This window comes from Nuphar pumila, chromosome 10 (assembly GCF_984573655.1).
Source record: "Nuphar pumila chromosome 10, dmNupPumi1.hap1.1, whole genome shotgun sequence".
NCBI lineage: Eukaryota > Viridiplantae > Streptophyta > Magnoliopsida > Nymphaeales > Nymphaeaceae > Nuphar > Nuphar pumila.
Genome location: NC_143258.1, coordinates 91,685,879 through 91,711,538, shown reverse-complemented (window position 1 = coordinate 91,711,538; position 25,660 = coordinate 91,685,879). Strand labels below are relative to the sequence as shown.

The 25,660-nt window shown below is 40.2% G+C and overlaps 1 protein-coding gene across 1 annotated transcript in view; it reads right to left on the bottom strand.

The window, feature by feature from the left end:
- Nucleotides 1-25,660, bottom strand: part of LOC149827350 (callose synthase 7-like) — a 131,287-nt gene that overhangs the window by 63,260 nt on the left and 42,367 nt on the right. The window contains 7 exon segments of the mRNA XM_090019298.1: nt 17,618-17,769; nt 17,845-17,944; nt 18,029-18,259; nt 24,765-24,925; nt 25,005-25,086; nt 25,191-25,285; nt 25,491-25,592. Coding sequence (XP_089875424.1) covers nt 17,618-17,769; nt 17,845-17,944; nt 18,029-18,259; nt 24,765-24,925; nt 25,005-25,086; nt 25,191-25,285; nt 25,491-25,592 — 923 coding nt within the window.

Sequence of the window (25,660 nt, the reverse complement as noted above, 5' to 3'; positions counted from 1 at the left end):
AGGGCTAAGACAGGGGCACTGGTCATTTTGTCCTTGATGATCGTAAAGGCTTTGCTAGCCGCTGGCGTCCAATGAAAGCTAGTACCTTTTAGGCACTCCGTGATGGGGGCCATAAGGGTACTAAAATTCCTCACGAAACGTCGATAAAAGGTGGCTAACCCGTGGAAACTACGGATCTCTCCTATAGTCTTTGGGGTAGGCCAATCGACAATCGCTCGGACTTTAGCAGGGTCGGACTTGACGTCATCAGAAGACACAATAAACCCTAAGAACACGACACTGGATGTCATAAACTCACACTTCTTGGCATTGGCATATAATTTTTCCTTTCTCAAAATATCTAAGACTTGACGCAGGTGACTCAAATGATCAGACAATGAAGAACTATAGACCAAGATGTCGTCAAAGTAGACGACAACAAACTTCCCAAGACACGGACGCAAGACTTGGGTCATCATGTTCATAAAGGTACTGGGGGCATTAGACAACCCAAACGGCATGACTAACCACTCGTACAATCCATCACGTGTCTTAAATGCCGTTTTCCACTCGTCTCCCTCGCGTATACGAATCTGATGATATCCGCTTTTTAAATCAATTTTAGAGAAAATGGAGGCACCGGATAACATATCAAACATATCATCTAAACGAGGAATGGGAAAACGGTATTTGACTGTGATGCGATTGATCGCACGGCTATCGACACACATGCGCATGGACCCATCTTTCTTAGGAGTGAGTAAGGTAGGAACGGCACAAGGACTAACACTCTCACGAATGAAACCCTTTTGCAGTAATTCCTGAACCTGTCTTAACAACTCAGTGTGCTCGGAGGGGTTCATGCGATAAGCGGGAAGGTTGGGTAGACTCGACCCGGGCACAAAATCAATGGCATGCTGAACCACCCTTGTCGAAGGTAATCCATCAGGAAGGTCATCCGGCATAACGTCGCGGAATTCCTCGAGAAGAGGGGCAACATCCGCGGGAATGGACACATGTGAACTCATCACTGGCTTAGCCACCAGGGCATAACAATAGCCATCTTCCTGGCAGTGGTCCAGGAAAAGCCGGTATGAGAGGCCTGCGAGTCGGGGGACTCGCTCGGGTTTGTCAACTGTGGGGAAACCTGTCTCCCGGATAGGTAGAAGGACGATCTTATGGCCATTAAAGATAAAAGAGTAAGTGTTCTTGTGGCCATCGTGAGTGGTCTGGCGATCAAACTGCCAGGGACGTCCCAAAAGAATGTGACACGCATGCATAGGGGCCACATCACACCACACCTCACTGTGGTAGTGTTCCCCCATGGAAAACCGGACTAGGCAACGCTGAGTGATGGGAACCTCATTTCCTTTCTTGAACCAGGCCATCTTATAGGGTTGGGACAACTTTTCGGTGTTGAGTTTCAAGGTAGACACCACACTCTCAGATACCATGTTCTCACATGCTCCGGTGTCAATGATGACATCACAAGCGTGACCTTCACAGTTGCATCGGGTCCTAAAAATGTTATTCCTTAGCCATTTCGATGGGGTCAATTCTCGGGGTGTGGTCAACACATGACGGATGGACAACAAACTTTCGACGTTGCCGTCGAACTCTATAACTCCCCGCTCATCCTCAACCTCCACTAATGAATTGTCCTCACTATCACTCTCACTTGCGGACTCAACAATCCCTTCAACCAGATGGGTGTTCTTGCTCACGGTCGGACACTTGGACGCGACATGTCCTAACTCTTGACACCTAAAGCAACGAAGGGTCGACTCAGTAGGTTTGGTTTTGGACCGGGTGTGGAAAGCTGGACCTGACTGGTCAGGTTTGCTAAGGTCGGTCCTAGGTTTTGAATCACTAGGGGAGCTTGCTCCCCTGGTTGAGAAACTCGGCTTGGGTCGGCTAGAGGGCTCATTACGGGTCGTCCGATATTCCTGCCTCCGCTTCAGCTTGTCCTCGATGTTCATGGCATAACTGCTGGCTTGATCTAATGTTTCGACTGTGACACAACTAAAATCATCAGAGATAGCAGGGCGGAGACCCGAAATGTACCTCGTGACCTGCTGACGAGCTGTTTCCTCGATCTGCACACGCAGGAAAAGACGATGGAACTCCGCGGTGTACTCTGCTACAGTTCGGGAACCTTGGCGCAGGGTCAGGTATTCCTTGTAGGCTCGCTCGGCGTGATCCAAAGGCACGAACTTTGACTGCATCAGTCTTTGCATTTCCTCCCACGACTGTACGCGCTCTAATCCCTGCCGCTCCCTTGATCGTTGTAGCTCCACCCACCATGTCTGTGCTAGGCCCCTCAATCGTGTAGAAGCTAACGAGACACGACGATGTTCAGCAACTGTGTGATAATCGAAGAAGAACTGCACTGCATAAGACCAGTCGAAAAACTGTTCCGCGTCGAATCGCCCCGCAAACTCCGGAAGATCCAATTTCACGCCATAGGTGGAAGAGTGGTCTGGCGGTCTCTGTTGTCGCGGCTCCACTATCCCTGCAGGATGCTCATTCCAGAAAATGTCGTCGTCCCAAGCTGCTTTATTGCCCATATGGCGGTATTGCTCGCCGGGATGTTGGTGCTGTCGAACTCTCCCGATGAGGGGTCGGCGGTCGGGGCGCGCCGGTTCCTGCTGACATTGCCTCGGTCGGGTTTGCCCGTGGGCGGGCACCATCTGCGGCCGGTATTGTGGTACTGGAATGACGGGAAGTCCAAGGTTCGAGGGAGGGTTCGGTTGAGGTTCTGGTGACGGACGGGTAGAATTGGTATAATATGGTTGTGGGTTAGGAGTATGGTGTTGGGCCGGATATTGGGTTGGGTTTTGGATCAGGTTTGGGTAAACAGGTTGGTTTGGGTTTGGGTAGGGGTATGGGTATGGGGGTTGGTGGGTATATGGATGGGTTGACTCGCCCGATGTGATGGGATTCGGGCCCACTCCTACACTACTCGTCGGACCCAGATATGAGTGGGTTGGATCGAGGTTCGAGTTGTGGGGATAGGAAGCTTGGTTTGAACTCGATCCCCGATCCATAGCATTATGGGTTTGGTTTTGACCCGGCTCAAATCCAAACTGGAGCTCCGTCCGAGTCCGATATGGGTTAGGGTCGGTCTGAGGTATCTGTTGAGGGTCGGGACTAATGGGTTGGTTCTGGCCGGGGGCTGCCCGCGAACCGGAACCAACTAGGTAGGCTGGGTAAGGGGTGTCTAGACCCAAACCCGTTCCCTGAGACCCAATGGTTGGTCCCAGTGACACAGGCCTGGGTCCTGTTGCATTACAAACTGGATTGGGTCTTTGTGGATCTGGGTCCATCAACAAAGGTTCGCCCATTCCAACTCGCAGGGATGCGGCTACGGAGCCTCCCCGTGTGGGGTCGGGGAAGGAATGCTCGTCTCTCCCAAACTGGACTGATGGGACCGGGCCAGCAGCAGGGTCCAGCGTGACGCTGGGCCCCTGCCGACTCAGCTCACCCTGCGACACAGCCCGAGCGAGTCCCTGCCACGATCCTGGGCCCGCAGGTGGGCCCAGCGCAACACTGGGGCCCTGCAGGCTCGGGCCGACCCTCAGCGCACTTGTGGTTGCGCCTGGCCACGCGCCCTGGCCTGCAGGTGGACCCAGCGTACCGCTGGGGCCCTGCAGGCTCGGGTCCACCTGTGAAGCAGGCGATCCAGTCAACCTTTGTCGGGAGTGGGGTGCTCTTACCAGGGCATCGTTGTTCGCCGGGATCCCCTGGTGCTGTCGCGAGGTGTCCGGACCATACACGGATGCTGGAACTGCTGGGTAGGCCGGACCCTTCGTGGATGCTGAAACAGGTACAGTCACTCGTTGTAGAGGTATCGGCTGGTGTGATTCAGCCCCTTGGAGGTTCAGATTTGCAGACACGCCATCATCGACGTCAACACCTGGTATTGCGCGACGTCCCCTTGCGCGACTCGAGTGTTGTCAAACGATCGTCCATCCCATCCAGCCTTTTCGATAGGCCTGCCACATCCCGGGTCACGCGCAACACATTCTCCTGGATTTTCGTCAACACCTCCATGACACGCAGCATGGGATCTTCGTTGCTCGCCTCCTCACGCACTTCGCCTTGTACCGGATCGGTTCCCTCCTCAAGAGCCATACCGCTGATGAAGTTGGAACGCCCGCTGCTTTGATACCACTTTGATGCAACTGCGTTGGAGGAGGAGTGAAAACTAATGGCCCACCGTGAATCGGTGTGGCTGAACTTCTTTATTAACTCAGAAAATGTCCAATAAACAATGGGAATATGCAATAACAGTAAGGAAAAAGTAAAGGGAAAACAGCAATCAAATAGAGAAAAGAAAAACTGCAGGAGAGAAGTCGACTGGGGTTGTTTTCAATCTTCCATAATCCTTCACGCAACCCTAGACAACCTCTTAAAGACTGTTTACTGGACCGGGTCGTGGGTCCAGATTTGGATCCGACCCACGATCCGGTTCAGTCTTCCTTTGCAGCTGGTTCTGGGGCGTGCGAGCTCCACCACGCCTGACGTAGGTGCGCAGGGGTACCTCCCTGCGTCGTGGCTCCGTCCCTGCAGGTGAGTCATCTTCACGGGGTCTTTCATCTGCCCTGTGTGGTGGATCGAGTGGCACGATGGGCCCAATCGGGTCCTGCCCTGCATCAAGAAGCCATTGATACCAGTTTTGGGTGTTATTTTAGCGATTTGGTGATTTTTTGAGACCCTAAAGCTGGCGGTAAATTCTTTTGGGCTCATGTTTCTGGTTTGACTGATATATCAGTCTTAGTTTTGGTGTTCTTGATATTCTCGCAGCTCTGGTGTGTAAATCGTGCCATTTGGTCAGTTTATTTTGTGGTTTTGTGCAAGCATAATGATTGTTCTTGGTCATTTCGTCACCATCTAGTTGTGTAGCTTTTGTTGGACTCTTGTTGGATTGAACCATTTCTATGTTGCTATCATGATTTGATTAGCATACATATTGGTATTTGTTCTTCCTGCATTGCATCTTTTATGCAAACATTCAATATATTGTAGTTTTGGGGTTGTGGTGTGAGATGGACAAAGGAGAAGGAATTCAAATAGTTTCTGTGAAACTTGACGGGACAAACTATGCTTATTGGGCAGACTTTATGACTGAAGTAATAGTAGGAAAAGGATTTGGAGGATATTTGAATGACAAAGGTGAAACCCACCCAAGCCCACTGATGTTGATTTTGACAAAGCGATAGATGAATGAATTGCAAATAATGAAAGGGTCAAGGCTTGGATACTAGGTTCAATAGAATAAAGGATAGCTATGAACCTTTCTAAATTCAGGAGGCCAAGAAGCTTGGACATATCTAAAACAAGTTTACAAGCAAGAGAATTGGATTAGGAAATATCAGCTTACTCAAGAATTGAGGGGTATGCATTAAGGAAACAAAGTGAGGAGTGTTATACTACATCATCTTCTCTTACCCTCGATCACAAATGTCATAGCTGAATTGATTGTAGAAGAGACCAAGAGAAGGTCTTTTGGAACCTATTCATCCAATACTGCTTTTCAGGTATCTCAGGTTGGTTAATAGACTCAGGGGCTTCCGGTCATATGACAACCCATGAGCCTATCTTAACTAAATATCAGTCCTGGGGTGACCCTTTTCGTACTGCAAATAGTTCTTCTGTCTGTTTCAAAAGTTGATTCTATTACTTTTGACTCTTATCCTAGTAGTAAGATTAATGTTTTCTGAGTTTATCATGTTCCATCTCTTGTTATGAATCTTATATCTGTTGGTCAAATTATCAAACTTAATTTTAATGTTACATTCTCTCTTTTTAGTTGTGTGGTGCAGGATTAGTTTTCAAGGAAGAATATTTGGATTGGCTATAGAAGAGAAGACTTGTACTACTTGGATTGGCTTGATACGAGAGAGCAGAAGAGATCTGAGATCAGATTGGGAGCTTCAGTCATAGATGAGTCTGTTTTGTGGCATCAAAGCCTCAATCGTAGTTTCAGCTCTAGGTTGCAGAAGTTGATGTCATCAGAAGTATTGGTGGACCTCAGTTAGTTGTGTCCAATCATGTTCGAGACTGAGAGTTGCAAGTTGGCAAAGAGTCATGGCTTGCCATTTGGGTCTAGTGATAGGGAGTCAGAAAGTCCTTTTGATCTTGTATACCCTGATGTATGGGGTCTTTCATCGGTCTTGTTAAAAGGGGATGATCATATTTTGTTACTTTTATAGATGATTGTACAAGATTTACTTGGTTATATTTTATAAAAAATAGAAGTGAACTTTTTGAGATCTTTAAGAGCTTTTATGTTATGATTGAGAATCAGTTTACAATTAAGATTAAGAAACTTTGAGCTGACTTTGGTGGTGAATATGTTAGTTGTGTATTTGAGTTCTTGCAGGAGACAAGTATAAATCATCAAAAAATTTATCCATACACTCCTGAGCAAAATCGAGTGGCTGAAAGGAAAAATAGACATATCTTGGATACAACAAGAGTTCTTCTATTTAGAGGTGAAGTGGCCAAAGCGTTTTAGGCGGATGCAGTTTAGTTGAGTATCTATCAGATAAACTGTTTGCCCTCAAGTATACTTAAAGGTATATCCCCATTTCAAAAATTGTATACAAGAACTTCAAATTATGCTATAATGAGAGTATATGGATGTATATGCTTTGTTCTTCTACCTGATAGATGTTAAAATACATTGTATATATCTGATATACCTATATCTATACAATATATGTATATTAGGTACATTTTGGTCTTTTTTTGTCATGTAATAAATACAATGCAATAGAGGCTATATTGTCTTTTTTATTTTATTTGTTTTTCTATTTTTTGTATTTTAGCCAAAAATAACTATTGGGAGGCAGTCCAATTAGACGTTGGACTGCTCCCAATGGTCATAAATATGACTGTTAAAGGCAATCCAATGACTGTTGGAGTGCCTCCCTCTATTGTATGTGTGGCTTTGTTCCAAACAGTCATAAATATGACCGTTGGAGGCAATTAAACGACTGTTAGAGTGCCTCCCTCTATTGTATGCCACAATAACTCTTGTAAAGATATGCTTTTTACAAGCATAAATGTGGTTCTATAAAAATATTTATTTTTCCATTGAGCTCTTATGAGATTGTCTTCGTGTGTGACTCCTTTGTGAGATTGTATTTGACTCAATAGTGGTCTTTGTGTGTTTGCGATCTCATGTAGCCCCTTAGTGGAATTTCATTGTGATTGTTATTCACTTCATTTCAATAGATATAGAGACAAATTGTCTCATAGAACTGTTTAGTGTTGCTTTCTTGGTTTTGCTAATGGTCAAAAGAGTTACAAATGTTATGATCTTATTGGAAAGAGAGTGTGGGTATCTCGACATGTCTTTCATGAGGATATGCATATTTCAGCCAGAGTGGAGATAAAACAAGAGATGAGTCTGATTTGTCTTTCTTGGTTCTTTTGGTGCAAGAGGGTGAATGAAAATGTAGAGGTTCATGGGGAGGAGGTTCAGCCAAGAGATGGTTGGTTTGGACAAACCTACTCAAGAAGAAATGAAAATGTTGTCGAGATCCCTTTCTTGGATCAGGTGGAGGTAGAGCCAATGAGAAGAGAATAGACCAATTTTGATCATATTCCTTTGTCTGCTGAATTCATCCACTCAAATTTAGAGTCTTTATTTGAGTTATCATTCTTCTTTTCCTAATCCTTCTCAAGTACATAGAAGCTCTAGAACTTCGATTCCTCCTTTATCCTCTAAACGTCATGCATTTTTTTCATTGACTCATTCTTATGTCGATCCTGAGTCTTATGCAGAGGCAACTGAAAAAGAAGAGTGGCAAAGAGCTATGGCTAAATAAATTAGTGCACTTGAGAGGATGCAATATTGAAAACTGATAAAACCTCCACCAAGGAAGAATATTATTGGGAGTAAGTGGGTTTATAAGATAAAAATCAAGGCAGATGGGTCAATTGAAAGATATAAGGCAAAATTAGTAGCAAAGGATTATAGTCAACAGTTTGGAATTGATTTCGTTGAAACCTTTGCTCAAGTAGCTCATATGACCACTATTCGTACATTGCTCATTATGGCTCCACTACAAGAGTGGAATCAATGGTAGTTGGATGTTAATAATGCCTTCTTGAATGGAGACCTGGAAGAGAAGGTGTATATGGAATTGCCACAAGGATATTTAGATCTAGAGGATAGAGTTTTCATACTACACAGAGCGCTATAAGGACTCAAACAGGCGCCACGAGACTGATTTGAGAAATTTAGCTCAACAGTTAAATCTCTTGGATTTGAACAAAGCTATCATAACCCTGCCTGGTTTGTCTTCTTCTATACTTGGGAAAGAGATGACTTAGAGAGATTTGAGGCGATCAAAAAGAAATTGGCTAGCATGTTTTAGATAAAAGACCTAGGGTGTCTGAAATATTTTCTTGGTTTGAAGATAACATACTCTCGAAGGGGATTGTACTTATCCCAATAGACTTCAACGTGAGCCTGCTGGAGATTGAAGGGTACAATGTCATATTCATTGTGGTTGATCAGTTCTCTAAATATGCAACCATTTCACCCTCTCCCACCACTTGTTCAACTGAAGACACTGTCTGACTCTTTGTGAAGCATGTAGTCAAGTATTGGGACATCCCAAAAAGCATCATTAGCGATTGTGATGCTCGCTTCATGAGAAAGTTTTAAAGAGAAAATTTTCAGTTACTAAGATCTAAACTGCATTTCTCTATTAGTTTTCATCCATAGACTAAGCGCATCAATGGGATGTTAGAAGAATATCTACGACACTTTGTCAGTGCGAATTAGAAGAATTAGATAGAGTTGCTGGATATTGCTGAATTTTGTTACAACCTTCAAAGGAGTGAAGCCTCATGTCACAACCCCTTTGAGATTGCAACAGGGCAACAACCACAACACCCCATTCCATAGCCGCCCAAGGTCGAGGCAAGGTGCCCTTCTCCTACCAATTCGTCAAGAATTGGCATGACCAAACTGAATTGGCGAAGGAGTTTCTACATAAAGCTGCCAAGTGAATAAAGAAGTGGGCAGACTGGAACCGCCGACCTACTGAATTTTGAGTCGAGGACAAGGTACTAGTCAAGTTATACCCCGAAAGGACAAAAATCTTTCATGGACATCATCGTGGGCTCATTCAAAAGTATGATAGGTCCTTCGTCATCATTCAACGGATCGACAACTTGGCGTACAAGTTAGATCTCCCAACCAGTTTTTCACGTGTGTGACTTGAAGCCCCTTAACGAAGATAAAGAAGATCCCAGCTGCAGTTTACCTAAGCAAGCTCCCATCTCGCAGTGAGCACCTTCATCAGCACCAGCCTCCCAAGAAGTTGAGTCTATAATGAACCATGTCAACAACTACCTCGGAGAAGTAGAGAAATACCTCGTGAAGTGGAAATGATTACCAGAGAGCAACACAAGTTAGGAGACTCCGCACAATATTCATCAATTCATGTTGTAGATTGAAGGCTACCACCAGCAAATAGCATCGAGGAGTGATACGCCCCCCCCCCCTCTCTCTTTGTGTGTACATTCTCATGTTTACTATAAAAAGTTTATGCTTTCTTTTATTCTTGCTCTTTGCCCTCTTGCCCTCTTGCCCTCTTTATGTGATTGTGCACGCGCATGCTTGTGTGACTACATCCGCGCACCCTGTTGTGATCTTGCGCTATTTGATGTGTGTTTGTGTTAGTTTTCCTAGACTCGCTAACCTGCTCCGGATCACCAGGTGCCACACGGTGCTCCTAATAAGCCCGTGACAACATGTCTAAGTAGTCTAAAAGCACATTTGGCCCAAAGGAAAGGAAATGTTGAACCATGTCAAAATGTTTCTCCTAAAACTAAAAAACCCACGTGACTGTCTTGATCAAATTCAAAGACTGAAAAGACAAAAACAAGCTATTGATAAAGAAATTACTTCTCTTGGATTGAAAGATGATGATTATAAGCAGTGTTGTGAAAAGCATTGAGGCGTAGCGAGGCGCTCCACCAAAATCTGAGGCGAGGCGTAAGCCTCGAGGCGCAAAGCGTAAGCCTCAAAAAAAATTTAACTTAAAAAAACTATAAAAATTATTTAAAATTATAAATAAATAAGAAATGCTTTATTGATGAAGCAACAACCAACACGAAATAAAATCAGAAGTATAGAGTTTGTAATTAACACTGGACTTGCATTCTAGCAATATTTAAGCAAACATCAAATCAGAAGTATGCCTATTATAAGGGTTCTTACTAGATTCACTATATTGCCAAAAACAAACTTATTTATTTGTATGGTTGAAGAAACTGGACCATGACCTTGGTTACGTTGTTATCAAGCATCTTTTTTTATTTTTGTTTTTATTTTTTTATACGAAACATGGTCCAGATTGATCATGGATTCACTTCCACCCGAATCAAACTCCAAAACCTCCATTTCATAAAAAAGGTTAGGCACAATTGAAAGAGGTTGGAAACAATCTTTTTCGGACGCATGTATGGCTACAGGGCACTTTCTTAAAGAGTAACTCAATAGTTTCTTTTTCTGTTTAATGGCCTACAACACCGTGATACTGCTCGTAGCAAAACCTCAATATCTGGAATTTGGCTTGGCAGTTAAATCACTGAAATATCTCAGTAAGCCAACCGAAAATTCTACACGTGAATGGCAATTGGACATAACAATTTTTGGGTTGAAAAACCATCTGCGCAGCTGGCTCAAATACTCACTGTCTATCCATGCACGTGAATCGCTTGGTCCATACATAGTTGCAAGCATCAAGAGGACCAAATCAGTGTTTTTGCATCAGTAATCATTCACACTACATTTCCAACTTTTAAACATTTAAGCTTGTTCTTTTTTTGTCTATGTTGTTGATCAGCACCTATCCAAAAGAAAGGTTGTAGTAACAGCCAAGGATGAATGAAGGGGGTCGGGGTTACCTGGTGTCTGGCAAGGGTTGCCGGCGTCGCAGCTACTTCTGGCGAGAAGGAAGCGGGGAAGCGAGAGAGTGTGAGAGACGAGAGAGAGGGACTACAAGAGACGAGAGAGAGAGAGGGGTTGTGAGAGATGAGAGAGAGAGAGGGGTTGTGAGAGACGAGAGAGAGAGAGAGGCTGCGAGAGACAACAGGGAGAGAGGGGCTGCGAGAGACGAGAGGGAGACAGGGGCTAAGAGAGACGAGAGGGAGAGAGGGGCTGCGAGAGAGGAGATTAGGGAAATTAAGGCTCCCGACCCTTATTAGGGTCGGGGGTGAGATGTTATTGTTGGTCAAATGAGGAATTTGACCCTCATTTGACCAACAAAATAAGGCGTGTGCGCCTCACGCTGAGGCGTGCCTCGCCTCAAGGCGCAAGAGGCGTACGCCTACATGGGTTTACGCTTTTTAACTGCGCCTCAAGGCACAAAGGCCCTCACCTTGAGGCGAGGCACGCTTTTTGCGCCTTGAGGCGCGTTTTTAACAACACTGATTATAAGTCATTTAATGCAATTGAATAAAGGAAAGGATATACTTAGAGGCAAAAACAAGGGGAAAAGGAAATGAAATGCAAGAACAAAGAAACAATTGTTAAATTGTGTAGGTATATACGTATGTATATACATATATACTATGTGTATATATATACATATATATGTGTATATATACTTATTTTTTAGCTGATTTGTATATGTAATAGGTTATGCCCATTAAGGGTATTTTAGTCTTTTTACTGTTATGTAATAGGTGGTGCCTATTAGGGGCACTTTTATATATTTATTTTTCCTTTTTATTTTTTGTATTTTACTTCTTTTGTTCTAGCTGTTGAGCTAGTCCAATCGCTAGTTTGACTAGCTGTTGGACTAGCCCAAGAGCTAGTTGGCTAGCCCCTCTTGTGTTTTGTATTCCTTATAAATATGTGATCTCTCCCATATTGTTGTTATGCTTTTCTTAAGTATTATTAGTGAATAAATTCATATTTTTTGTTATTTTACTCTCTTGTGCTTGCCCATTAGTGGCTATTGTGATCACATTTGGAACTCTTGTATTTTCCCTTAAGTGGCTTGTGTATTGTCCCTTAGTGGATAGTGCTTGTGCACATTATTTTGTTTCTTGATTAGCCTTAGTGGCCTTGTCATTGTACTCTTTCCTGTTTCATTAAATGGTATCGGAGCCATAGGCTCTTGAGATCCTATTGTACTTTTCCAAAGCTCATGGTTGCGGTGAAGAAGAGATCTTCAAATATTAGCTATCTCCTTTAAAAATGGCCAAGAAACTTGTGCCAATGATCACCTTAAAACTCAATGATTCAAACTACCTTATGTGGGCCATGGAGAATCATCTCAAAGGAAAAAAGCTTTGGGTTTATGAGTGACACTTCTTGTGAGCCACAACTCATACTCACAAAGAAACATGAAGATCAAATTAGGGCTTTTGATGATGATGAACGAGAGAAGTCTTTTAAAGACGCTCAAATTTTATCTCGGTTCCTAAATAGTATGGAACTCAACATAGCCACCAACATTGTCAAGTTTGAAAAATCTTGCGAAGCTTGGGTTTTTCTCAAAAGTATGCTTGTGCAAAAAAACTTAGCATGAGAATACTTTCTCCAAGAGAAGATTCAGACCACGAAATAAGGAGACAAGAGTGTGATGGTCTATGGGATGAATTGGCCATGCTTGAACTCATGTGGGAAGGCCCGACCATTGAAATGAGGCCTTTTCACTTTTCTCTTTGGGTTAAGACCCGAATTTGAGCAAGTTAGGTCCTTTATATTGCATAGGACCATTGATACATCGCTTAATGAGGCACTTGCCGAAGTTTACCAAGTGAAAACACAGCTTGTCATGTCCAAAAGAGAAGAGGAAGGTACTTGTCGTGTCTATGCCCCGCAACAACATTAAAACATATAAGCTTTTTCACTTTCGAAGAAACAACAATGGTGGAGGAAGAAGAGTTATATGTCATTTTGTAATGAACCCAGGCATATCAAACCAAAATGTCCAAAACTCAATAAGAAGGCGTCAACCGTTAAAGAATCATCTAAAAAAGGAAGCCGAGGAAAATAAAAAAGGAGGAGATATTAAGGATACCATTAACCAACTTACGAAGGCTCTTCAATAATACTTTTGAAGTCGTGTATTCTTGGATACTTGATTCTGGTGTCTCCTTTCACATGACACCCTTGGAGTCTCTTTTATTGTAATGCATTAAACCTTTTTATAATTCTAGCATTTCTACCACAGATGAAACCAATTTAAAAATTAAAAGCATTAGAACTTTTAAAAAAATTTCAAAAGATTTTCAAAGCTTGATTTAAACTTATATTCAATTTCTCAAATTTCGGATTGTGGGTATGAGGTCTCCTTCTCATCTAAAAAGTGTTGGGTGCAAGATCGCCAGTCAATATAACTGATTGGGGAAGGCCATAGGAAAAGAGAACTCTACTACATGGATTTTCTTCATATTCACAAAAAAACTTGTTTTAATTTTGTAAAGGAAAAAATATTGATTTGTGACAAAAGATTGGGCCATCCAAATGTATCTAAATTGTTTTTTTTTTTTTTTGAAGGATTCTTGTATTGAAAAAGTATTTGTATGTAATGATTGTATTCTTGGGAAAATAAAATTCATTTTGTTTGGTTCTAGAACTTTTATCTCTAAAAAACCTTTTGAACTTGTGCATTCGGATGTATGGGGTCTGGTTCCCATTATATCAAAAGGAGGTTCCTTTTATCATGTTGTGTTTATTTATGATTACACTAGATATACTTGGATTTATTTTCTTAGGCTAAAATCCGAAGTGTTTTCAAGTTTTAATTTCATAAGCTTGTAAAAAATCAATTTCAAACAAATATCATCATTTTTCAATCAGATTCATGAGGAGAGTATTTATCCAATAATTTAAAAAATTATTTGAAAGAAAATGGTATTACCTATCAAAGATCTTGTCCAAACATTCTACAACAAAATGGTTTGGCTGAAAGAAAACATTATCCTCTCGTTGAAACCACGAGAACTTTGCTTATTTTAAAAGATGTTCCAAAAAGCTTTTGGGTTGAAGGTGCACTAACTGCGGTATATCTTATAAACCATATGTCTTCATCTTCTTTACAAAACATCTCCCCAATTGAAAAACTCTACCAAACCACTCCTGACTTAAGTAGTTTAAGATTTTTTGGATGTAAATATTTTGTACTTATTGAAAGAAAAGATAAGCTCTCTCCTAAAGCCATTGAATGTGTGTTTCTTGGTTATGCGTAAAACAAAAAAGGATATAGATGTTACGATTTGAAAAATGGCGTTGTATGTTTCAAGAAACGTAAATTGTCTTGAAAAGGAAAATGGTTTTTGTATAGACAAGCCTAAAGATAACATCGAGTATTCCTTTTTATTTGATTTGCCACCAAAGAATGATAAATCTAATGATGAATTAGAGATTGAGAATAATAATGATGAAATTATACATATTAGTGATTCTAGTAAATCTTTAAATAGTGATATGCCGGTTCATGATATTCAAACTTATTCTAGAAGAACGATTGAGAATCCTCCATGTGCACTTGATAGATATACTCAAAACCAATTATGTGAAGAGCCCAGTATTAGAAAATCCAATCAATCTTCTAGGCCTCTAGATAGATTTTTGTCCTATGAGTCTTTTTCACCTTGGTATAGAGTTTGTCTTATATCTATTCGCACCTTTCATGAACCTTTCTCCTACAATGAGGCCAAAGTTATTTCTAAATGGGTAGATGCCATGAATATAGAATTAGGAGCCTTAGAAAAAGCAAAAAACTTAGAAAATTCATTCTCTACCCATAGGAAAAAAGACCATAGGATGAAGATGGTTTTATAAAGATAAGACAAAGGAGGGATATATCTTTAGAAAAATATAAGGTTAGGTTAATGGCCAACGATTACTCTCAAGAATATGGTATTGACTACAAGGAAACATTCACACCCATAGCACGTATGACTAGTGTAAGGACTCTTATTGCCTTAGCATCTATTAGGAAATGGCTTGTCTACCAACTAGATGTTAAGAATGCTTTCTTGAATGGTGACCTAAATGAGGAAGTGTACGTAGATCTTCTTCTCAGTCATAAGATCAATGAAGAAAAAGTTCTTCGTTTGAGAAAAACTTTATATGGGCTTAAGTAATCCCCTAAAGTTTGGCATGATAGATTTAGCAAGGTTATATTGAACTTGGGTTATAAATATTGTTATATTGACACTACTCTTTTTGTTAAAGATATAAGTTCTAACATTATCATTCTTATATTGTATGTGGATGATATGATCATTACAGGAAGTGACAAAAAGGGAGTTGAGGAAATTAAAATAATTCTTAAAAAACATTTTGACATGTCTGAACTCGGTTAGGTATAGAAGTGGCTTATTATTCCAGATGATATATTTTATCTCAAAAGAAGTTGACTATAAATATTATTGCCAAATTAGGAATATCAAATGACAAGAAAGTAGATACGCCGAAGGTTGTCAATACAAAATTAAGACTGGAAGATGGAACTCTTCTTAAAGATCCAACACCATATCGACAACTAATGGGGTCTCTAACTTGTCCATTACAAGACCGGACATTGCTCTCAATGAAGTTGAAGAAGAGAACATAATGCAATTGGTAAATGATAATGCACCTAACTGTATGGTTGCAGGAAAAAGGATAGAGATAGAGAGGATATGCTTATTTTGGACACTGAGTGATCCCATTGCACTGATCTCCTGTTAAAACACATTGTCAAAAATTGCGTGGAGAAGGGGAAAAGAATTACAAAATTAATTTATAATCATGCTCTTGTTTTAAACATGATGAGATCAAAGTTTATCACCGGAGCTGATAGTGTTAGACTAGTTAAACCTAGATTTGTCACAAATTTTTCTTTCTTGATAGTTTGTTGAAGAACAAAAGTAATAATAAAAGAATGTTTGTTTCTGAAGATAGGATTGTATGTAAACCCTATAATGAAGAGGAACATAAAATTGTTGAAAGTAGTGTTAAATGAATCATTTTGGAAAGTGCTTCAGAATGTTGTGAAAACCGTAGAACCACTTGTACAAGTTCTTCGTGTGGTTGATAATGATGATAACCCTATCTTGGGCTATTATACGAAGCAATACATTGAGCAACTTGGCAATAAAATTTTATTATGGGGTTAAAAACAAGTATCAACCATTATGAAGTATGATTGATAGATGTCATTGTGGGGGTAGAAAACAAGTATCAACCAGTTTGTAGTATAACTAATAAAAGATGTGAGAACTCATTCAACCAATTCATGCAGCTTCATATTTCTTAAACCCCGAATATAATATGATTTAAACAGTCTGAAGGTAAATCAAAATCTTCTTATTTACTTTTTTTATTTAAATTTTAGTTGTATAAATAATAGCATTGATTTTCTCTAGTAATTAATTTATGCAGGTTGATTTGGAGGTATAATGTGGAATGAAAAAATGCACACATTTTAGAATGGGATTCTTAAAATAAAATTAATGCCATCTTTTCAAGTAATTTAGTATCTTCTTTTACAATTTTATATTTTCAAAATGAATATTAGTATGACAAGCTCAAAACCATGTAATGTGGTGTTTGTTATACTAACTTTACTTGAATCCTTATTTTTCTTGTTTTTAGATAGAAAAGTTCGTGAATGTAGATGACTTTGCCTACTCAAGTGCTATTGGAACACAAAGAAAGCCTAAATCGGGTAACTTATTTACATTTTACATTAATATATAATTAATTGTTTAATTTTGTTTTAAACCTTTGTATAGGCATGTAAACATTATTTTATTTTTAATGGACATATAGTGATTGCTATTTATATTTTCATAAGGCCTAAATCAGGTAACTTATTTACATTTTACATTAATGTATAATTAATTGTTTAATTTTGTTTTAATCCTTTGTATAGGCATGTAAACATTAATTTATTCTTAATAGTCTTACAGTGATTGCTATTTATATTTTCATATAGATTCATGGTAGCAAATGTATGTGAGGGGTTGCAAATATCTAAAAACATAGCAGTTCACAATCTTGGTCAAAGATGCACCTCATCTGGCTGTGACAGTGAGCATACTTGATCAAACTCATACTGAGCATCATAAGAGGCTCCAACAAAAAAGATTAAATGATCTCATATATGTGCATTATAATCTGTCTAAGAGAGAAGCACTTCAGGAAAAACTTGAGCCTTGATTCCTTGGCATTGGATAATATTTTTCTAGAAAGCCCATTCAATGAATGTGTGATTCAAGATAAAGGAGTATTGGATACTAATGAGGTATGTCTAAGACCAAAGTGTGACATTCTATAACAATATATTTTGCATTTTCTCTTATTAACCAATGTTTCTTAGATTTATTCCTACAACATGAAGAATTTAGAAGAGGGCAACCCTGCAATGGACCAGCTAACACAGCACAATGATCAATTAGAGTTGACAAAATTATTTATGTAGCAAAAAGAGGACCAACGCTTCAACAAAAATTTATTGCACAAAATCACAAAACAGTCAAAACACATCTTAATGGGAATGATATACTGCTCAAAACCATGGTAACAGTGATGAAAACCAAATGAACAATAACAGAAAATAGCAACAACATCATCATACTTTATTGTGACAGATAAATATAAAACCTGAATGACATTGTTTCCTGAACTATTGGAGCTTTTGGCATATTCATGAACAAAGAATTTGTGAAGAAGGTAATGCGGCGTCTAGCTTCCAAATTCATAGGGACATTAGCAGCAGATTCTTTAACAGTTAAAAGCAAATGGAGCCTGGAAACCTGGAATATTTTCAAAATTAGTGAAAGAGAGTTTTAAATTGATCAAAATAGAACCAAAAACTGCAAGGGAGTTACCTCAGCAACCCAACGTTCTTCCTTCATGATGCCAATGTTTATTTCTGCAAATTTCTCTGTTTTGTTTCTTCCAGATGAATCACTCTTTTGACCCAGAAATCTAAGAGGATAACAGTAGTTAGAAAAAGAACACATTCTTTCCACCATAATGTAATATTAGAAGCCTCAGTGTATAAATACTTACCCGTGTCCTTCAGCCATAATATCTTGGGTAATAACCTCCAATACATCCTGAAGGCCAGTAATCACTTTAGTGGTTGGTATCTTGTCTGTCTCATTAGAAGCACGATTCAACAAGTCAAGAAAACTTGTCAATTTCTTGCTCAGCTCAGGCAGCTCGCTCATCCGAAATTTAGAGAGGAAACTTTCATCTTCGATGCTAGAATTTACTTCTGCACATATTCCCTTTATAACACTAGGATTCAATCATCAAAAAAAGATGCATTCAATTAGTTGCCGACTTCTATAGGATTTTATGGGAGGTCAAGTAACTGCAGAAGGAAAAAACAATGAATAACTGAAGGGAACAATTATGAATTCATCTCTAACTCAAATTTTACACTTCAGATAACAAGGACCAGCAGATAGTAATATCATATTCTCATGTATGTTGTGTTCTTGTTTTGTGTGTGTGTGTGTCTGTGCCTCTGTTGCACTATATCTACATGTATCATTTTTACTTTCACACTCCTTTCACATCTTCAAGTGCATGTTCAAGGATAGATTACCTGCAATTCCTGTTTCACGGATGCTTGCATAAGTTGCATTGTTAGTTGCAGAAGTGTGCTACTAAAGATTAACTTAAGACATATCCTCAATCTTCTACTGCACCACATGGTATTAGCATTTGGCACTATGCAAAACTGTGTTCACCTAATGTTAAAAGGCATATTCAACATCATTGGAATAGAGGGTCCTCGTTCCTTCAAGAATAGATTTCACTTTTTCTTATATCTGTTTCTTCACAGTTACGCCTTTACCACCTCATTGACTTTTCATATTGTTAGAACATTTTCAACCTGGTTCAGCCATTTATCTATATAACTGGATTTTGATGGTACAAGTCTATGTCATAAGAAGCCTGACACTTCATGGACATGGTCAAACCAGTGAGAGATACAGCCAATATAGGGTTATCAACTCTATCTATTTTCTTTTATGATCTTGATTACTTATTTGATATCCCCTCCAATTATGTTCTTCTTTTAAATTTTTCATCAATTACATTACATTTCTATTTCAACCTAGTTTTATTATTCAATGTTTTTAATTATAGTAATTTAGAATTGATGTTCAGGAGTCTGCATTTGAGATAATCATGCTATATAGACACAAATACACTTGTGTGTGCACACGGACATATCCCTGTTAAAATGTATATATATATATATATATATATATATATATATATATATATATATATATATATATATATATATATATATATATATATATATATATATATATATATATATATATTGTATATAGTAAACATTTTTTATTTTTATTATTTTTGTTTTAGTCAACCTAGAGTTGACTAGGTTTGACAAGCCGTTGGAACTAGTCCAACAGCTACAAATATAGCCATTGGACTAGCCCCAAGGATTCTTTTGAGCCTCTCTTAGTGAACCCCTCTCATTTGTGGCTATGCTTCTTGTATTTTATGATTCAATAAAATATTATTTTTTATTCTGTTGTGTAAGCCCTTAGTGGCATTTGTGAAGTGTGCTCTTAGTAGCATTTTATGAGTGTGCCTTTAGTGGCATTTGTGCTTATCCACTTCGGAATCCTTGGTGGACACTTGGTTTGTACTTGAAGATCTTCTCTTCCTCTCTTTACATGGTATCATACCATGGTGGTGCTCATTCATTGGTGATTCACATTCAATTGCTTGTGTGATCATATATTGCTCACTTGAAGTTTGACTTGGTTCCTTGGTTCAAGTGCTCGTTGATCCTACTCAAAGTTCATAGTGTGGTGCAAATGCTCTCGCTCTTTCCCTACATCTATCTCTTTCTCCCTCTGTCTTCCCTTTGTAAGAATGAATGACAAAGAAAGTGTCACCATCATGCCCATTAAACTTAACGATACAAACTATATAATGTGGTCTTCGATTATGAAGCACTATATTTGGAGAAAACAGTTGTGGGGATTAGTGGATGGGTCCAATCCGGAGCTTAAACTAGTTCTCACTAAGGTGGAGCGAGAAAGAAGTTCCTCTTTTCGATGGTAAAAAAATTAAGGCCATAGCCAATTATAAGAAAAAATAGAAAGAGTGAAGAATGGGACATGCCAAGATTATGTCTTGGCTCATTAATAGCGTCAATACTAAAAATGCTCTAGTCTTGCAAAATTTGAGCATGTCAATACGACTTGAAAATATATCAAAAATATGTATTTCCTTAAGAATATTGCAGATGTGCGCAACTTGCAAGATAAAGTTCAAACTATAACCCAAGGTGACAAAAGCATTAAGGAGTATTACGATGAGTTATCTGAAGTTTGGGATGAGTTGGTTCTTAAACTAAAGTGGCATTGCCCCGAAAATATTGAGCTCTAACAAAAGCAAATAGACATAGAGCATTTCTATCAATTTGTGAATGGATTAAGGCCCAAATTTGAATCCACCAAATCGGCCTTTTTCCATAAAGAAAAAGTTTTCTTTATTGGTGATACAATAGAGGAACTAAGTATGGAAGAAAATAGACTGAAGGGAGCAATATCCCTATCACAATTGGTGGAAGCTCTTCAACCTCTTCTTAGAGGTTTATCTTCTTCAACCGAAGCCGTAGTTTCATCCTATTCCACTCTTGGCAAGTCTCTTTGTGTAAAATCCGAAAGAAAAAAAATTAAATCTAACTTGGATTCGGGTCGGATCCGGACCCGGACCCAATGGAGGCATCGCCTCCCTCGGGTCTGTTTCAGATAGCGAGGCAAAGGGGGGGAGGTTCTCGAAACCCCCCCTTTCCCCTCTTTGCTCTCTCATCTCTTCTCTCTCACCCTCTCGCTCCCTCGACTCTCTCCCTCACCGACTCTCTCTCGTCGCTCTCTGCACTCTCCGTCCCCCCCCCCTCTCGTCTCCTCCCTGCATCTCTCTCGGCTCTCCTACTGTCGGGAGCGACGCAGACGACCGCCGACGAACCACCGCCACCGACGACTCCCTCTGATGCTGCCACCGCTGGTGACCACCAGGTACGGCTCCTCTTTTTCTCTTGTTTTCTCTCCTCTCCCTCTCTCTTCCTTCTCGTTTGGCTCGTCGACAGGGGGCTCCACCCCCCTGTGGTTTGCCTTGTCGACACGGGGCTCCGCCCCCCCTGTCCCTCTTGTTTTGCCAACAGGGGGTCTCTCTCCCGTGCCACTGTCCTTGGTTGGTCGACAGTGGGTTGAAGCCCCCTGCCGTCACCTCTGGTTGACAGGGGGGCTCCGCCCCCTGTTCCTCTGAGAAACCGACAGGGGGCCTTTGGCCCCTGTCTTGTTTCTCTGTCAAGCAAGCCAACAAGTGCCTCCGGCCCCTGCCCTTTTATTTGTTTCAGCAAGGGCCGATGATCCCTGCCCTTTTTACCTTTGTAGCAGGGGCTGATGGCCCCTGCCCTTTTTAATTTTCCAGCGCCGGCCCCTGCCCTTCTTTAAATATTCGGCAGGGACCGATGGCCCCTGCACCTGTTCTTTTGGGTAGCATGGGTCTTTAGATTCTGCCCCGTTATTTTTTCAAGTCAGCAGGGACTGTTGATCTCTGCCTTGCATTGCGGAGAAGCTGAGACTTCTCCCTGTTTTTTTTTTGCTTGTTCGCTGATATCGCATATTTGCAGTTGTGCAACAGAGCCCATTCGCGCCCCGCAAACCGAACCGGCAATCTCTTACGCTCACAAGCGACTACCTTCTGGCGATACCCCGAGGTAGGGGAAGATTGCACGAAGGACTTGGACAATTAAATATATATATATATATATATATATATATATATATATATATATATATATATATATACGAGTATACATTTAACTCAAGGACGCAGTTTTGCGATCCTTGTCCTTTACTTTCTGTCATGTCTTCCTTTTGTCGCCGCACATTGTGCCTAGGCTTCGCTTACACATTCCTGCTTTCGGTCTTTACTTTGTCGTCGTGCTTTGCGCACAGGCTTTGCGTTTGCACTCTTGCTTACAGTCTTTACTTTGCCGTCGCGCTTTGCGCCCAGGCTCCTGCTTTTGCAAATGTTTCGTTAATGCCTTGCCATTGCAGATGATGCTCAGGTTTTCGCTCATTGCATGTTCTATCAGGCATCCTCGTGCAGGATGCAAGAGGCTTTTACCACTCTCTCTCTTGCGATAAGAGTTGAGTTGGGGGCTTAACGATACACCTTCATTTCAGGAAAGGGATGCCTCGCAAGGATCCTAGTTTTACGAGCAAGCAGTCCTGCAAAGTAGACTTGAGCGCATTTCTTAGCGGGGGTTCTGCGGAGAAACATGTATCCCATCTATTGAGGTCGGTATCGAGTCATGTGAGGCATGTAGATACCACGATAGCATATGAGATTCTAGAAAATCGCATGCCAAATGTTAGCACAAGTTGTTGGTTGTTTCAAAAGATAAAGAATGTTAAAAATAAAACTTGAGAAACATTAAATCTTTGTGAAACACTTTTGTTGAGGCTCCTATTGATGAGCTATATCTCTTTCATCCTAGAGTACTTGTAGTCATGCACTACACGCTAGTACTGCGATGATCGGATGAGATGGTCGTGCGACTTCGAACAATGTTAAATGCACAATGTTGTAAACACATTAAAAATGGGATCGCCTTCACAGGCAAGATGCTCATCTGGTCAAAAGACCAGAGCATATAGAATGAGTAGTCAGCTAATTTACCCCTGACGTGCTCATTCGCCCTTGTGTTTCTGTCAAGGAAGAGGATGGATCGGTACAAAACTCCAATGGACAGGTTGCTAACAACCACTCCACGGGCAAAGATCCGACCTCCCCAGTCATTGGAGTTAGGGGAAGAGACTACCAGACATTATCGTAGGTGGTAGATCCTATAGACTTCTGCAGAAGTTGGATGCATCCGTTGCCATTTACCTGCCTTTGGGAATCCTCTCTCGGCTATAGCCGTCCTCTTAAGAGCGGACTCAACTAGCTATTCGGGTTATTGAAAATACATTGAATAACAGACGCCCGAACTAGTCTCAATTGTTTCTACGTTTTGGTTATACATATCCGCAGGCCACTAATATCGAAACATAAAGTATGTTCACACTGGTCAATGGGTCATAGAGACTTGCTTGTTGCGCGGCAGTTCACAGCTTACGATCAAATGAATCGTCATGTTGCGTGTTGACAGTTGCACTGCTTACCTGCTTTGAACTATTTACCTGTTTTGCACCGCTTACCTACTATGAACTGCTTACCTGTTTAACTGCATATCTGCTTTAAACTGCTTAACATGCTAAATTAAATGTACTTAATTCAGTTTCTTGTAGTCTCTCTTGTGCACCTACTAGTTTTTCGCGAAACTAACCCATTTTATGGGTACAGGTGATGATTAGGTACACCACGGGCGATGGCGCGATTGCAAGATGGCTTCAGGACTTCTTCTTCCTGCTCTTAGCTCGTGTCCTGGACGTTTTGGGTTTGTAATGGATTTTCCTTGAAATATCTGAATTTTGTGAGTTTCGGTTCTTTTAGCTAACGTGCCCAAAGTTGTCAGCTTGCCATTTTGAATTTAACAAAAGAATAGTTTTCCGCTGATTTCATAATCAAACTCTGAAAGAAAAGGATTTTTTCTAGTCTCTTGCCTGTTTTCTGAAAGGTTCGCAAGCTTAAAATTTTGGGGCGTTACACTTTGGCTCCTCGATTCGGGTGCATCTTTTCACATAACCCCAAATGTAATATCGTGTATTTTCATACTTAGTTAAATTCATAGACTATTGAAAATTTGGCTAAGTGTTGAAGAAATATAGGTAGAACCCTCAATGTTAGGGTGTGATATTTGAGTTTGGGCTTGGCCCAGGTCTCATCAACAAGACCTAAATGAGCCAATTAAAAGCTGATAAAAAAATTTATTTTCGACATTTGAATTCGGGCAAATTTCACTCCCCATGTCTTAATTTTGTATCATATCAGGCATGTCCACATCGTGTCCCTTTCCCACATCTGTGACCATGTGACATGCATCTAACTAAACTACCAAAACAGATTATGAAGTAATGCCACCTGGAGTTTGTACATGACAAGAAGTCAAATCGGTATCAAGTGAATTAAGCATCAAACTATCATTCCAACAACAAGGTGACCATACATGTCACCTCTAATCTCACATCTCATGTGCAAACAAAGCACATTGATAGAGATTGCCTTTTTATTGGTCAGAAGTTCAAGAAGGGCATATTCAAGGCTCCTTCCGATCTAATGATATCCTCAACAAAATAGTTCAGTAAATCTAGAGTTCTAGACACATGGATAATTTAGGCAAGTAGGGTAATGTTGTAGTGGAAGGCCATTGTCATCATGTTTGTGTTGACCAAATAGTGTAATAGTTTGAATGGTCCAGGTTTTGTTTTGAAGAAACAATTTACAACTTATTAGGAAAAGATAGTGGTCAATTATCATATATGATTTGGCACTTAAAATTCTCCTTTACACCCTTCCTCATCTCTTTTTCCATCCTTCTAACCTTTCTTCTACCAACCTAGTACGTGTTCTGAATCCATAAAAGGACTGAAGGAGCATAAACATGTCCTATGTCTTAATGTTCATGAAATTGGTGCATCTCTCATCCATCCATGGGTCCATGACTGCATTCAAGTGCATGAGACATAGGTGGGAGAAACAATGAAAACTATTTTAAGAACTAAAAGTTCTATAAAGCCAAATGAAAATCAAAAGAGAACAATAACAAAGCCTTCAAAATCAAATATACACTTACTCTTTTTCATCTTTATCATTCAGAATTTCACAAAGTAATGCTTGAAGTGTCTCATAGAACTCCACTATTGCAGACAGCATGTAATCATCTGAATTGATCTTCTTAAATAACCTTGCATCTTTCCCTTTGAAATCCTTGGCCATATCTATTGCAGCAGGTATCTGTTACATGAGATGAGATTGCTTATAATACAGAAAATGGAGAAAGAACACAGAAATAAAGGTATTCGAAGATCCATACCTTGCTAACAAGAAGAAAGGGAGGCCATTGTACAACAGAGACATCCTTTGAAGAATATGGCACAAGCAACAGATTTTTCTCACTGCAGCACCAAAAGTAATAAATAATGGATAACAGTACACGGAGAAGCCAGCTTCTATGCAATTTAGAGGAGTGTAAATTCTGTACACAGAATGAGAAATCAACCTATTATTGATCAGGTCCTCATCACGCAAGCACTTTATGAACTCATTCCACATATATTGGAATTTTGCAACCTTCTTCCGTTCCCCTGATCCATCCTGTAAAGAAATATGTGATATTACTTTCTAATATTCAACAAATAAGTCACATATAAATATCTAGAAACAAAGTGCAGATATATCATTATAAAAACATATTTTCATGTAAATATATTGGTTTAGACTTGTCAAATAAGACAACAAAAGGCATCCACATAAAATGCAGCTTACTCCATTTTCACAATGTTCACTGAGAGACAATTACCATGCGTTTCCTAAATTCATCTTCAGCTCTTGGCACAAGACTGTCACCGAAAACGATTGGCACAGATGCAAATCTTGACCTTAACATCCCAAGAGTCCGAATCTAATGAAAATCAAAGATCCAGATCAATGAAGATAATTGGAAGAAGTGGTGCAGCTTTAAGGGATAAA